This window comes from Alligator sinensis, unplaced genomic scaffold (genome assembly GCF_000455745.1).
Source record: "Alligator sinensis unplaced genomic scaffold, ASM45574v1 scaffold57_1, whole genome shotgun sequence".
Taxonomy (NCBI): domain Eukaryota; kingdom Metazoa; phylum Chordata; order Crocodylia; family Alligatoridae; genus Alligator; species Alligator sinensis.
In genome coordinates, this window is record NW_005842688.1 from 475,627 (window position 1) to 491,552 (window position 15,926).

General features: G+C 41.0%; 1 protein-coding gene across 1 annotated transcript in view; it reads left to right on the forward strand.

Annotated features, from left to right (window-relative positions):
• KIAA1549L (KIAA1549 like) overlaps positions 1–15,926 on the forward strand; it is a 250,006-nt gene that overhangs the window by 128,822 nt on the left and 105,258 nt on the right. Inside the window, exons 3-7 of the mRNA XM_025215928.1 lie at positions 148–3,993; positions 5,505–5,617; positions 8,349–8,568; positions 10,033–10,166; positions 12,774–12,936. Of these exons, the coding sequence (XP_025071713.1) occupies positions 148–3,993; positions 5,505–5,617; positions 8,349–8,568; positions 10,033–10,166; positions 12,774–12,936 (4,476 nt within the window). The remainder of the gene's footprint in view (positions 1–147; positions 3,994–5,504; positions 5,618–8,348; positions 8,569–10,032; positions 10,167–12,773; positions 12,937–15,926) is intronic.

The window sequence follows — 15,926 nt, forward strand, 5'->3', positions numbered from 1 at the left end:
ATGGTGTCCTTTGAACACGAAGAAGTGATTCACTCTAATTTTGCCTAGGATTATGCATTTCTTATTCATGCTCACTGGTGTAGTGCACCAAGGTTACTCTTTCAATTTTTTTTCTTTTAAACATTCATTTAAATTATTGTTTTACAGGTACCAAACAACAGCAAATAAATGTTGCTCCCTCTACAAAGTCTCTTGCCAACTGGAGATCTAGATTATCACCAACATGGCCTTCCATGGATATTAAGTCCTCCTCAGTGGCTGACATTTCGATGGGACAGACCCTGGAGAATGCAAACTTGCTTCAGATGATAAAAACAACTCTCACTGGCACACGTACCAGAATTATGGATCAAACCAATTTTTCACCAGCTCTTTACCAGGGCAGTGGTAATAGTGCATCCCAGGAGCCTGCTGAAGTTTCAGCTGAATCACCATTTAGACCATCGTCTCAAGATGCAGATGAAAAAGCTGCTGTATCAGGTTTGCCTCAACTCAGTATGTTTGCCACATTGTCCACAACACCATCAGTGACACATTCAAGTACTGCTGTGCCATCTCAGCTAATATCATTAGATACACCCTCCATTTCAAAAGAAAGCACACCAGGATCAGACATTCCTTCAACTGTTCCATCACCATCATTTTCTTCATTGGCAGTACAATCACCTCATACCATTATCTTTGCTAAGTCTACTGTGCTACCCACCAAAGTGCCTTTATCCACAGACACTGAAAGTTCCATCAACAGAGATTCAAGTAGTTCTCACGTTAGTGCAAGCAGGGGCAACTCACGAAGTGTGGGCACTGCTGTAAATCCCAGCACAGTGAATCACACATTATCAAGAAAAGGGCCCAGACTGCTTACAGGTACGACATCTCTTAATATCTTTGGATCAACGATGGTGCATTCGACAAAGACACTGGCAAGAGAGTCACCCTTAGAAAGTACTGCCTTCTTATCTTTACACACTTCTGCTCCTCTGTCAGTAATGTTATATCCATCCTCCCAACCAGTAGCTTCCAAAAGTGCATCATGGCTTCCTATGGAAAGAATGTCCTTGTCTCATTCAAGAGATGATGTGTCGTCTTCTAGAGAAAATCTTTCCAATCAGCCATTCAAAGCAGTGGTGACTGACAAAGAGAATTATAGCAGTCTAACTGTGTCACCAGAAGTCTTTAAGAATAAATCAGAAATTTACACGAATAATACTTTATTCCTCCATACTATGGATTTTCTACACACATTACTGAAAGTGACAAGTCATCAGTCTTCTTCAGCATTGACTAATGACATGCTAGGTTCTCTCAGGCCAGTATTTCTTTCACCAGCTTCTGTGAGTCCATTGGGAGTCTCCCATTCAACAGAAAATAAGTCTTCCTTCACAATGCCAAAAACATTTTTTACAGATGCACTAAACACTAGCAATGCAGTATTTCCAGCACCAGCAAATGAATCAGATTTTCTTGTTAAAAATGCCACCCTCCCCTATTCAACAGATACAATGACTTCCTTAATAACTAAGGCAAATCAGACCTCTAATATTACAGCACTTATTAAAAATGCTACAAATTATGAGAACACATTGATGTTCTCACTAGTAAATATTTCATTACCTCATTCAACAGTGTCAGCCAATCAGGTTTTTTCAAAGGAAGTAACTCATGCAGCTCCTGAAGCTAATGCCATGCTACCAACTGAGTTTGAACCACCACAACTTTCTGATGTTTCTTCAATGAGAGCAGCAGCCTATCGATCTTTTACAAGAGATACTGTAGCCAAAATATACACCAACATGGAAGCTAACCGTGTTGTGCCACACGATTCTCAATACTCCAGACCTCCTTCAGAATCGCCTGCCAGTGAACACACCACAGGAAAAACAATGCTTGAAAGAATTTTGCAAACAGAAAGCACGAGTCCTCTTACACCTGTTACATCATTGGCGACTTCCACTGCAGGCTTTTCAAAATTTATACATGCTATCATAAATACATCTGCTCTTTATAATTCTAAAACTTCACAGGTTTCAAGTCCTAATGGACAAAGTCTGGCAGATTTAATAGATAATGAAGAAAGCAATGTGGAAGCATCTACCATTGTCACTCCACGTACAGAATACATGCATCTACCACCCTTAAATAAATCTGAAGTTACCAGTGGTCAGTTTTCAAATGCAAGTTATTCAAATGCATTTACTCCTGTTGTGTCCTCAGAACTCTATAAATTGTCGCCATATGTTCCAGTGACAGAAACTACATTCAGCAAAGCCTCAACCGTCTCTATTTCAACTGCTGTCCCAGAAAACAGTTTAGATACTACAAAATCTCCAAAAGCCTCAGCTTTAGCTTCTAAATGGCCCCTTACAGCCTTGATTTCTAGTGGTTCTTCAACAAAAGAAACAGCCAAAATGGCAATAACAGAAGTTATTCCAAGCACTTCTTCATTAGAAACTGATTATCGTGGCATAGATTCAGCCATCTCGCATCTACAACAGCAAATAAATAACATTAGGAGCAAACAAACAACCATCTCTCTGACTTCAGCAACCTATACCTCTGCAACATCAAATCATAATTCTTCATTTTCACCTGTTGTTGGAATCAAGACTAAAAATTTCACAAACTTTAACCTGTATTCATCTGCTTTAGAAATGTCTACTGTTCAATATTCATCCCCTTCCCCCACTATGGTAATACCTGCAGCTCAGTCAGAAAAGCATATCAACACACCTCAAAATGTCACTAAATTGTTTACCAGCAGGGATGTTAATCTCACCTCAAAATCAGAAACATCAGTGCATGTGTTTGTGCCAGCAGCTAAGGATTTTGCAGCTAATGATACGAGCACTGTTTCTAGCATGCTGAGTTCTGATACGGCTAATGCTGAAAAAGTCTCTTCAACAAATACTTTATATTCAACACCATCTGAACTCGGACTGGCTTCTCAATTCACTGGCAACTGGACTGTTTCAGCTGATAATGAAATAGTTATCAGTGATACACAACCAACAATTTCTCCCTCTCTAGTAGTCAAATCATCCTCAAGCTCAGCGTTGATATCCAGTCCTATTACAGAAGAATACATGACTCCTGGAAATCAGAGGGACTTTTCAAATAACTCTCTTTCAGAACCATCTAGCCAGTTGACTACTATTGTCCAAAATCCAACTATATTTAGTACAGAGGCATGGCATACACATGGTACAAGTAACAATCTAGTTACAGTTCCTGTACCTAATGAAGTTACTGAGGGCGCTCCATTGCAAACACCTACCACCAATGCTTTGCAGTCAGTCATCATAACTTCTGTCCATGAATCACCAACACCACTAACTTCTGCTTTTTTGTCAACAACCAACTTTACCCATTCTGTCATTACAGTGTTATCTTCAGTGTCTCCTGGTGCAATACGTACAGTAGGAACTTCAGAAGCAAAACCATTTACAGGAGAATCAGCTCCAACTTCACCAGTGCCAACTTCATCCTTGTTTTCTCTAGGCACTGAAAACACACCCCTGCCATCTGTGATGGCATTAAGCACACTGATATCAACACTTGCAAAAAATAACACTGCCACAAAAATGACATCGATTCTAAACTCAGTAGCAACACACACAGGCTTTCCATTTGCACCAAGAAACACATCTATGTCACCCCCACGCACTGCTACTATATTTCTAACCTCTAAAGTTAGCAGAGTCACAGGTTCCACACTAGGATCCACAACACATACACCAAGACAGATAGAAACAATAGTACCTGACACCATGAAAATCACAAGCTCAGAAATCACCAAAACATCAACTCCCTACCCACTGACAATTACAGCAGCTTTGACATCTATTACAGCATCAGCGAAAACAACTAGGCTTCCTCCTACCCCAGTGGAAAGCACTTCTGCTGCTCCTGCAACTTCAAGCGCAGCTTTCGCTAACACGACTGCAGTTCCTGCCTTGGAATGCCAGCAGTCCAGGAACCTTATGGTTAAAACAGGTAAGGCTATCAGATGAGTTTGGTTTGACCAGAAAAATATTGTTTTTGTATGATATACAGTTCACAATAAGTGGAAACAATGTTTAAATGTTTGTTAATTTACTCATTAACTTAAGGGCTTGGGTCACCAATTTGGGGATTAGGTACTGCAGTGATGAGTCCACTAACAAGCCAACTAGAGAGTCACCAGAAAGTAAATGTGGACAAATGTAGATTTTCATTAATACTTCTACATGATAAAATGAGGTCCTCCAGTTCCATGCTCTGTGGTTTTGCAGACCATTGCAAGACTCTGAAAGGTTTACTTTCTTTATTATACTGTAAGTTGAGTACATAATGGTAGTTTTTTCCCCTCTGCTGCAGCAAAAGGTCTAAGTCATTGGCTAAGGCAAGTTATTGTACTAATGAGGCTTTTGACCTGTTCTGGCATGGTACATTGCTCTCCTGTATAAAGATATATTTCAAAATAGTGCTTAACATTTAATATAATTAATCTCCAAATGATGTTCTTGTTGTTATTTATGATCATACTACATCTCTAATCGTAGTACCATTTGTCATGGCTCTAAGCTTGGCTTAATGTTAAGGAAAAAAAATCTCTTAAGAACACTAAAGTGAATGGCTCTTCAAAAATCATTCCCTGACAATGTAATGGTTCACATTGATAGCAAAGGGTAGCACTACATCAGGTACCTTATTTTAAGATGTAGAAAAGGAAAGGGGAGGGGTAAAATAAAGGCTTTACAAATTCATACCCGCACAAGATGAGGGGGAGATTGGGAAGAGTAAAATCCTTGGACAGACACTAGTGTTATTGATGTGTCTGTGCTGCTAAATATCACCAGAGATGACACATTTACAACAGCTGTGTCTGCAGGAAGACAAAGCATGTGATAAGAATAAGGCATGTCTGGTCTAGGATATCCAGGATGCAGCTAAGGATACTGAGTCTTTCTGTAAATTATTTGAAAAATGCTTCAGTCTTTTCCTTAGGTTGATAAAATTAATCACAACATCCTTGAACACTTCCTCAGTGAAAGTAATCATGGGAATTAAAGGCCATTTTGGTTTGCTTTAATCCTGAAACAGAGAAAGGGTAATTAGGTCTCTGTTTATGAAAATGCAGTGTATATTCTTCCACGTGTACTTCCTTGTACTTTGAATCCTGTGAGGCAATGTCATTTCAGTCATGTTGGCAGGTTCCATTAATCTACTTTCAGATTACCTGGTCATAGTGTAATTCACTGAAAAAGACTCAGTGATTGTAGAAAGTGCTGCAGTTTTAGCCCTTGCTCCCCACAGCAACAGAAGTCTCTACTCTGAACACTGGAGAGCTCTGGGCTTGGGCTGAGCTCCTATGCAACCGCTGCATAACAAAGGGTTTCTTACTTGATTGTCACGGAACTTGGTCCAGATAGATGACTGTGATGAAAATTAGAAGGAAATAAAATCAAGAAAACAGTAACATGTTGATGTTTCAGGCTAATGTGTATCTTGGTGTTGTTCAACAGTTCTGCTTCTGAACACAAGAAGGCTGCTGATCAGTGATTCCTTAAAAGAGAATGTGACAAAAGGACTCACCCTGGTCATGCGACAGGCTTTCAACCAAAATGTCAATGCTCAAGTAAGCAAACTGAATTATATAGTTAAATTAGAAGTCTTGGCACCCAAAGGAGGTGATAAACATCAATCTTAACCATTAGCAATTTGCCAAAGTGTTGGTTTTCTTAAGGATATGAATCAAGGACAAACTAGTCAGAGACAAGCTCCTGCATTTCATCTCCCTTCCTTTAGAGTCATACAAACATACCCATGGTTTCTAGGAGCCACAAAAACAGTATTTTGGCTTTGTAATGTGCAGAACCAAGTGCCTATTGGTGGGATTGGGTGCAGAATAGAATTTAATTGATCAGCCAGTGCAGGGCTAGTTTTAAGGATGTTGTTAGCTATTGGGGTTTTGTGGAGCTGCTGCCTTCTTTTTCTTGGCTACTTCTTCCTCCCTTACTAAAGAAAAGGGCAGAGGGCAGGGAAGATGGCACATTACAGACTAACTTGTTCAGAGAGCATTAGCTTTGATAGGGTATAGCCGATTTCATCAGATGATGGCAAAGGGATGAAGAATCTGACTGCTCTGCAGGTGATACATGCCCCTGATGTCCCACTGCAGTGATGCAGGCCATTCCTGAAGCCTAGATGAGTGTGAGTGCTCAGTGTTTTCAAATGCCTGGGTCACATGAGCTGGGTGGTACTTGGCAGCTTGGTTGTTGCCTGATGTGAGATTTACACCATATTTTTTCCCTTTTGCGACTCATCATAAAAACTTGCCAGAACATAGAAGACTGGTGTTTAAAGATTCCAAAGACATTTTGAATTGGGCATGGTGAAGCACTTTGATTTCATTGCCAATGACAGATACAGAGCAAATGTCCCCCCCTCCCCCAAGAGTTATAATATTATCATTGTTTAAAAACAACAGATTGTTTTGATCATACACCCAAGTAATGACAAAACGACTTGTGTTTTGGGGGTTTATTTTGCTCTTTAAGTAATACACTTCTTCATGCATCTGAGGACTACAGGTGATATATATGATTAAATCCACACAACAACTCAGGATTTCAAAGGATAGGTTTTTATTTTAGCTGGTGTCTCCTTTTTGTGATTCAAATGGATTACATCTGTTTTTCAGTAAGATTGATATAGTGGCTTATTGCATAACTTCCTATAACCAGGAACAGCAGGCTAACTGGACAGATGTGAGTGCACAGGATTTCTTTGTGATTTTTAGTCATGCTTTTGTTGTTTAGAAAATATAACACTGATAGGGTACTTCCCTAACCGAAGCTGGCTTTTGTGTGAAAGCTCCTGACATAATCATTTACAGAGAGGTAGTTAGCTGTGTTGGTCCCAACAGGCTGCAGCTTTATTGGGCTGCTTTGTGGGACGCTCAGGTGGGAAATTTTATTTCTGAAGTTTGCAAACACCGGATGCACTGTAGGGATGTAATCTGTCTAGCGTGGAATGTACAGCACTTTTGGTTGTTTTTTTATGAAAGAAAGGTAGGAGCAGGAGAAATGCTATATGGAGTCTAAACTTTTTAGGGCCCCTATAAACTCTTTATGGTAGCTATCATTTTATTTTAAAAGGTGAAAGGGGAAGAGTCAGTTTTCTTTCTGGCATGTTGTGGAGCAGCAGTTTCTTCACCCCTTACTCCTCCCCACCCCGAAATACAGGAATGAGTACACCCATGTAGTGAGCCAAGTGCTTCCACACCTTACTACAAATCAGTTGTAACAGCAAGTCCAATAAATAGGTTGTCACTGCTGTCAGTCCATTCTCTGGTTTGGAAATGCTGTGTCTGACATTTGCTTCTCCAGTGACACAAAACTGAAGTGAGGGGAAAACAATTTTTACTGAAAGTAAGTGAGAATGACATGTTCATTACTTTAATCTAAATTACATGAAACTCTTATGTGGAGTGTAAGTCTAGACTGAAGTAGGTTGCTAGGGCCATATAATGTAAAAAATGAGGGATAGAGCTTCTTATGCTGTTAATAAGGATGCTATACACAGCTGTAGACTAGCATATGAACTATAAGTAAAGAAAAGGAACATTTACAAAAACAATGGAGGAAATACAAAATCATCCTATTCAGAATAATTGGTGGATAGTCCAGGTTTGTTGTTTGGCTCTATGATTATCAATTTCTCCTTTCCCCTGTGGGTGCTATCTAGGTCAGTGTAGATTGCAGCAGTGAGCATAGAGAGATTATAGTCCTGGGGGCCTCTGAAACTAAAGGAAAGGCAGTTGAGTCATACTGCTGTCTCTCCATAAGACACAAGGAGGGTTCCTGTACCCTTCTCCATAGAGGGCCCTCTTTGAACTGTGTGTGAAGGACACGTTTTTGAGCCCTAAGTGCAAGGAAACTAGCTTGTCTCTCAACCAGCTGTAACTTTTTAAGGTAATATTGTGTTATTGTGCTCACTTTGAAGGATGCCGGTTGATGTAAGCTCTGCCCATGGAAGAATGCAAAAAATACAGTTGTGACATTAGAGGATCAAACAATAGAGAATTTTCCCCTTATACTCTTTTGATCCTAATCCTGTGAGCCCTGATATGCGCAAGAGTACAGTGGATCTTCTTGTATGTGAAATGACTCATGTATGTCAGTGTGCAAAATATTCAATTTCTAAATTCAAAAGTAAAATTGCTTTATATCGCACCATCTGCTTCCATCCTGCCTTAAAGGAGATTACATGCAAAACCTCTAGGAAATCTGATTCAGAAGGAAAAATCCAATAACAGAACAGTTGATGGAAATAAAATAAAAGTAAAATTTCCCTCTGTGTTTTAGGTTGAAATTCTGGAACAATCAAATAACGTGACAGTTGGTTACTACGTTACACAGGGGAGGTTGGTTTTTATACCTGCTGCTGTTATTGAAATGCTTATTGCTTATGGTGTTAGCAATGCCACAGCAGACATAAAGCAGCATGTGCCAAATCTTCAGTCTGTTGCTGTACTGGCTTTGCCATGGAATCCATTGCCTGCCTACCACTTCCAGCTGAAAACAGGTAAGTAATGAAATAATCCTTTTAGGGTAATGGTTGCAGAGTTTACTGTCAATTCTGTAATAAATGCCTATCAGAAAAAAGAAAGCCCCAAATGTAAGTGTATAACTCCATAGACAAAAGTTAGCCTGAGTCTCCAATGTGACTCCCCATATACCATATTTATTCAATTCCAAGACAACCACCCCCATTTAACATGGAGGAGGAGCCCCTCCTCTTAGAATTGAGTACAGGGGCAGTGGAAGGGGCAGGCAGCTGCTACAGCTCTGGCTCCAGTTCCAGAAACCAGCAACCAGCCCCTGCCTGGGTTTGGCACTGTAGCTGCAGGTACACCTACAGCTGGGGTAGGTGTACCTCTGCACCCCACCATCTCCCCTGTACAGCCTCTCCCCCCATCTCCTCCACCCACACAGCCTCTGCTCCCCTGTCTGCCCCTCTCCCTCCCCCCTTACCCTTGATCCATGCTAGCGGGCTCCATCCACGCTGCAACCTGGGGCACTGGGCATGGCCCCAGCCCAGCCCCGTAGCAGTGATGGCTGCTATGGGGCCTGGGCTGGGGCTGTGCTCCTTGCTCCACACTACTGTCAGCATGGAGCAAAGGTAAAGGGTTGCATTCCCCCAATTGCATTCTTTATCTTCCTGCTTCATTCAGTATACACCCTCCCATTTCTGCAGCAAATAAGGAATGCATCCTGCAAATAAGGTATGGATCCTGCATACCAGGTTTATTCCAAAACTTTCCATCTACCTGAATGGCTTAAGTCAGGCAAAGTTATAAGCAAATGAAAAGTGGGTCTTGGGTATTATCAGCAGTGCAGGGAATGAATTAAAGACAACCCTCCAATAATTAAATTCTATAAATGGAAAATGATACATTTTCTATAGAATCTAATTATTGGGGGATTGTTCAGGGTTGGCTTAGATTTGAATAAATAAGGCAGTATGTGGACTGTTGTGCTAATGCAGAAAGATGAGGTCACATATTGAATTGAAGAGATATCTTGGGTGTATACAAATATATTGCAACTACCTCATAGAGGATATTATTTTCAACACTTCCCCCTTTCCAAGAAAAAAGAATTGGAATTAGTATTGTGGTTTATTATTTCTTTTCAAGAGCCAATGACTTTAAAGATTCAAGACAGTACTTATGTTTTAAGGTGGTTTTCACTTCTGCCCTAAACTTCAAGTAAGTGCATAGACAGTTGTGTTGATCTGAAAGTGTTACATATCATTGCAGAAACAGTCCCCTTTTATTTGTGTGTCAGCTCAAATAACAGTATATAATCTTTGTAGTTTATTTTAATAGTAAATCATGTATAATATTGCTTAAGAATAAGCAAGTTTTATATGATGTTATATTCACCTATTTAATTTTGTAATCTGATCTTTTTGCTGTTATGCCTTATGAGACTTATGTAGACTCAGAAAATATTTTGACTATGCACTCATGCATTCATATTCTAGAGCTGCAGTTTGTGGGTCAAACAGACAATATACAGTCATGCAAGTTTGTTCAGACCATGGAACAGCGGTTACAGAGAGCATTCCAGGATGCTGAAAGGAAGGTCTTAAACACCAGCAACAACTTAACAGTTCAGGTATAATACCAGTGTCTTTGCCAGTATGTATTGTCAGACTAACAGGATTATTGCTTGCTGCTGAAATTGCTGATGTAGATTTATAGCTATGGACAGGGGTTACATTTGTGTTGGGAGAGACACCTTTCTTGAGCACTTCCAACCAGAACAATCTTTCTCCTCCTTCACCAGCATGAATGGCTGTACACTCCTCCCACGTGATGAAGGTGAGTATCCCACAGCCCTCGACTCTCCCTTCAAGGAAGGGAGGAGGGAGAGCACAGGCTCCCTAAGAGCCCACTCTGGGCGAGCTGTCAAGGAGCCCTGGGGGGACGCTGCTGCCAGTGCAAATCCTGACTGCCGCTGAACAGACCCAGGTCACCGTAGGTCTATGCAAGGTGGGGAAAGGAGTGAGGGGGGCATTTCCTTGCAGCTGGATCTATCCAGGGTGTCCCTGGGATATGTCAAGCTATCAGGGCCACCAATCAGCTGATCAGTGGGACAAGGGAAGCATTCCTCACTGTTGGAACCATCAAGGGGCCCCAGGATATTTCCAGGCACTGCACATCTGCTTCCCCCACCCTCAGTCCAGTGCTGGAGTTGAATGCCCCTGTGTTAATGTCAACCCCATACATCTGATAGTCACTGTGGAGATATGTTTATATCTTCATATGCAGTTATGTTGTTTTATATGCATCTTATGGATCCACCTTAGTACCACAAGAAAAAAAATGAATTAAAGTGGCATGGGAAGTTATTATTACTACTTCCTGAAATTGAAACTTTACCATATTTTAAGTTAGCCTAATATATACAATATTTTTAAAAATATTGATATTTACTATATGTGTGTTCCAAAAACCCCTATTTAGGTAATGGAAAGTTAAGATGTTTAACCCTAATTATTTCTTTCTTAGAATAGTAAAACATATCATTTCAACACTCTTAACTAAGACTGATATTTCAGATCACTCGATTTCATTAGGACTGTTTATGATGCACATTTGTAAATCTAAATTGGGCACTGTGAGCTCAGTCCTGCAAAGATTGAGGAAACATATGGGGAAACACAGTACTTCTGTGCAATTCACTAAAATAAAAAAGTTGGTCATGTAAGTGAGTTGTTTCAGAGCCCATGTTAGTGATTCATAGATTGTAAGGCTGGAAGGGACATAGGAAGATCGTTGGGTCCAGCCCCCTGCACCAAGCAGGAAAGATATATGGGCATGTCTACACATGCATTAATGTGCCACAATTATGACACTTTTAGATTAGTACTGGGAATAACAGGTACTAATTTAATGCACTGTAATCGGTACTACTGCGCAGTAGTGCTGGCGCAAGTTTTTTACACAACACTAATGCACAGTAGACTAATTCTACTGCGCATTAGCACAGTTGTTGCGATGATGCGCTAGTGAGCAATAGAATTAGTCTACTGTGTTTCTAGGGTCTCATGTAGACATGCCCTGTGTGTACTAAATATTCTCTTTATTGATTCAGTGAGGTTTTTTAACTATTTAGATTACCAAGAGGAGATAATCAGAGGAAACTGGTTACTTGAGTGACTCTACTGAGCTATGTTTTTGTGTTTTGACTCTAAAAAACTTTGGCCTAAAACCCAGGCAATTACATGATTTATGTGACTAGGTATAAAGCAGAGAGGTAGTTAGCTGTGTTAGTCTGAAGTCAGGCAGAAGGAAGAGTAGATCTGTACTTCATAGACTAACTAAATATTTATCATGCCTTTTAGCAAACTTTTGCTATCTTTGGTATATATATGGGGTAGGTTTGCACTTCATAGACTAACTAAATATTTATTATGCCAAATAGACATAATGAATATTTAGTTAGTTAATGAGGTCCAAACCTACTCTGCCTTCTGCTTATATATAAAGCAAATACATAAAACAGTAAAGTGGACTGTTTTCTCTTTTATTCCTCAAGAATCTCTTAGTTTTGGATCAGGGTATGGCCTGTGGCAAAGTGGAAGAGGGAGACAAGATACAAGGAAAGTTCTCTTGTCATCCACTCCCTTCCCTAAGCAGATAACTCATAACTTCAGAGTAACATGGCACTATCCCAAGTTTTTCATTCCAAACCTGAATATTGGCAGTCTCAACTGATATCGCAAAGATCTTTATAAAAGAAAATTGTTTCTCCTTAGTCACTGGGGTCAGGTTGCTCAGAAAGATTACTTCCCTCCCTGCCTTAGCTCTACTGCTTCTCTGCTTCTGCTTAGGGGCTTATCCAAATCCCAGTGAATATAATGAGAAGTGGGCATTGAATCAGACACTGAAGAGAGAGAGGCTCAGAGTTGAGGTGGCAAGGATAGCTGACAGGACACTGAACTAGTCAGTGAAATCAGAGAACTGGGAGAAACCATAGAAACAGGGTCCAAATCTACCTCACTGGATATAAAAAGGAGTGATAACCCTTGAGGAAGCCATGGGCCACATGTGTCTGGTCTGTTATGATATACCACGCTAAGCAGCGAGTTAAAAACATCCCCAAACGCATAATTTTGGCAGTAACATTTCCCTATTTGGTTATTTGCATTGATTATATACATCTGTGAACCAACGAGCTGAAATTGAACTGCATGATATTTCTTTACTTTTGTTTCAGATTTTGAACACATCAAATATTTCCCAGGGTGTCACTTTATTTTATGTGGTGAGCAATCAAAGCACAACTCTTAATGGCACGGTTTCCAGCAACCTGCTTAATCAGCTCTCAGCTGAACTGGTGGGATTCTATCTTACCTACCCACCTCTGACTATTGCCGAATGTAAGTAAGCAATTTCGATCACAGCTGGTTGTGATTGGTTAACATTACTTGAGAAACTTTAATAAACTTCCTATGTAAAACCCAAGGGTTTTAGCTTTGTACTTGCCTCAGAATGTTGCTTTACATGTAACAAGTGGAAATTTAAAATATACATATTTTTTCTTACTCCTTTCAGTTTTACCTGCTAAAAGGACACCTACCCTGATCTCTCTGCATGCTGGTAAATAATTAAGAATACATATGCACAGACATGCCTCCCTAACAGCAAAACACTGGTAGATTCCATTCCACTGTAAAGCTACATTTTTGTTAAGAAGGCATAACAAAACCTTTCCATTCATCAACTCCAGGAAACACTATAACCTGTAAACCTTAGCCTCAACCCATAGGTTGATCTTGCACCTTTCTATCAATGGGAGTTTGGATTTTAATTTCACTGGAAGCAGAATTAGGCCCCAACACTTGTTCAGACAGATGTTCTTTGTAGCATGCTTTGAATATACACAGAATCAGGGGGGTTGAAAAACTGTTGAGTGGGGAATGGGTAGAGGCCCTTAAAATGAAGATGCAAAAAATGTATTTTTCAATCTGTTCTGGAAAAAAAATCTCAGTGGTACATGTTTTTGAACCTTAGACCCTGTTCTACAGGATGTTTTTTAAAATTGTGAATGTGGTGCACAACACATTTTTCACTGCACATTATGCAGTCTTTTCTTTCCACTAGCTTTGAGGAGTCAAAGGTGCTATGAATCAGAAAAAGTTATGCCTATCAGCAGAATGTAGAGAGCAGATTCTCTGAGCCACTTAGCATGCCGATTTCCATAAAATGAGTGAAGACACATGGATATTGGCTATGGGGATTTAGTTTGATCAGTTGAATTCAGCCTGTGAAATTAGACTTTGTATAAATATAAGTTATCTATTCACTGTGAAAGATCAGTGCTTACTGTAAGAGAAAGGAGACAAAGATACATGAGCTCCATCTAACATGTAATAATAGTCTTGAGTTAAATGAGCACAGGCTCCAATTAATCTTACAATGCACAAGTCTTCATGATACAACTTAAGTATAAAAGAGTATGTTCAAATAACAGTGAAGATCCAGATTAAACCACAGTAGCCATGACATTCATTGATAAGACTAAATATCACCTTTGGTCCAGTCTGTCAAACTTAATAATTTCATGGATTGCAGTTTGTAATGTTTCGGTCCACACATGTTGCTGTTACTAGACTGATTAGGGTAGAGGTAAGCAGTAAACTGGATTATTTGGGTTAGTTTAAAATGAAGTCCTGAGATAATTTAATATATTTCCTATTCCAAAAAAATATGTGATCACATGGTGAAGGAAATGCAGAACTGCCCTTTTGGCTGTTCTTTCTTTCTTGCCAAAAACTCCAGGGGGTTTCAGATCCCATAGCGCCCCTCCCCCCCCGCAACACACACAGACACACACATACTTACTCTCACTCACAGAGATGATCAGTTACTCCAGTGGGGGCCAACGTTTTTGGCAGGTATGCCACAAATTAGCCCTGCACCTTCCCTGGTACCACTCTTCTCCCTTCCCCTTACCTAATCTGTTGCTTTGCTTTCTGCTCTCTGCCATATGCCCCCTGCTTGATCTGATGCTCTGCTCTCTGCTCCCTCTCCTATCTGTCCCTGTGCTGCCTTTCCCCTCCCACATACAGGCTGCTTGTGCCACTTGTGGCTGGCATACCACAGGTTGGCCACCCCTAAGTTACTTGCATAGATAATTGCATTTTGCTTACCTCTTTGAGTAACTTCTCACCCAATATTTTGCTCAGGGCAGGAAATAACGTTTAACCCCTGATAATTATGAAAATTCTTGTTGAATAATCATCAGCCACTTGTTGCTTGGATTCAGAAACTGTATATTTTCTGAGAAATAACCAGACCATGACTGAGCAAATCACGCATCTACAACCAACCATCCTGCAGGGTGTTTAATGGTTGAAACTATAAAATTTTGCATAACTAACAGTGCTGATTGCCTCTGTGCTGAGCCTAGCTGCTGTAGCATGTGCTCAACCCAGGGTGGTCTAGATGCCCCCTGGTGGCCACTTAGCGCTTGCTGGCTTAGCTCCCTTTGGGGCTCTCTCCCCTTTACTTATCCTCCACACCTTGATGTTACTAATTTCTGATGAAAGGGAGGCTGCCCCAGGGCTTCCCAAGCCTCATCTTACTCTTATGATCATAGGTGCCTGTGGTCATTGCCTTAAGGGCTAATTTCTTGGGCTCCATCCTTCCCAATACCCACTCCCATGCCTTGCAGGTGATCTGCTGATATTTGACCTTCCTGGGCTATGGGCTCCCAGCCCCAGTCCTTGCCCCTCCTGTGCTATGGACTCCTTGGCCCTTTCTGTCTTCAGCAGTGACCCTTAGTCTTTGGCCCATCTCTGGGCCCTGTTCCTGCTCCTAGGCCAGTCATGATCTCTGGGCTCTCAGACCTGGCAGTCTCTGGCACTGGTCCCTGACCTCTGGCTCATCTCTAGGTCCTGGTCCCACTCCTGGATCTGTGAGACCTTTGGTTGCCCTAAGCCCTGCTGATGCTCACCCCTCTTGGTGATGCAGATCTCTGGGCTCTCTAGTTCTGCTGACACATGTCCCTCTGTGGCTTATGGGCTCTCAGCCCCAGACCTCACCCCTTCAGCACTATGAGCTCTGTGGCCCTCTAGGTCTCTGGCTGTGACCCCTGGTCTTTGGTCTCTCTCTGGGAGCATGACTGGTACATGGGGCAGCCACGTCTGCTGCCCTATGTAAAAGCAGCCTAGGAGCAGTCATGCCAAGGAGCTCTGGAAAGCATTTCTCACTGAGGCAGAATTCCTACCAGAGCTCCTCATGGGGTAATGCAGTCCTACAGTGCTCTCAGTGCAGACTGTGCCTAATAGTCAGGATAGAGCTTTTAGCCAGTGGTCCTTTAACATGTAATGGCTTGTGCTTTGGAACTGTAGGTCCTGGTTTTTTA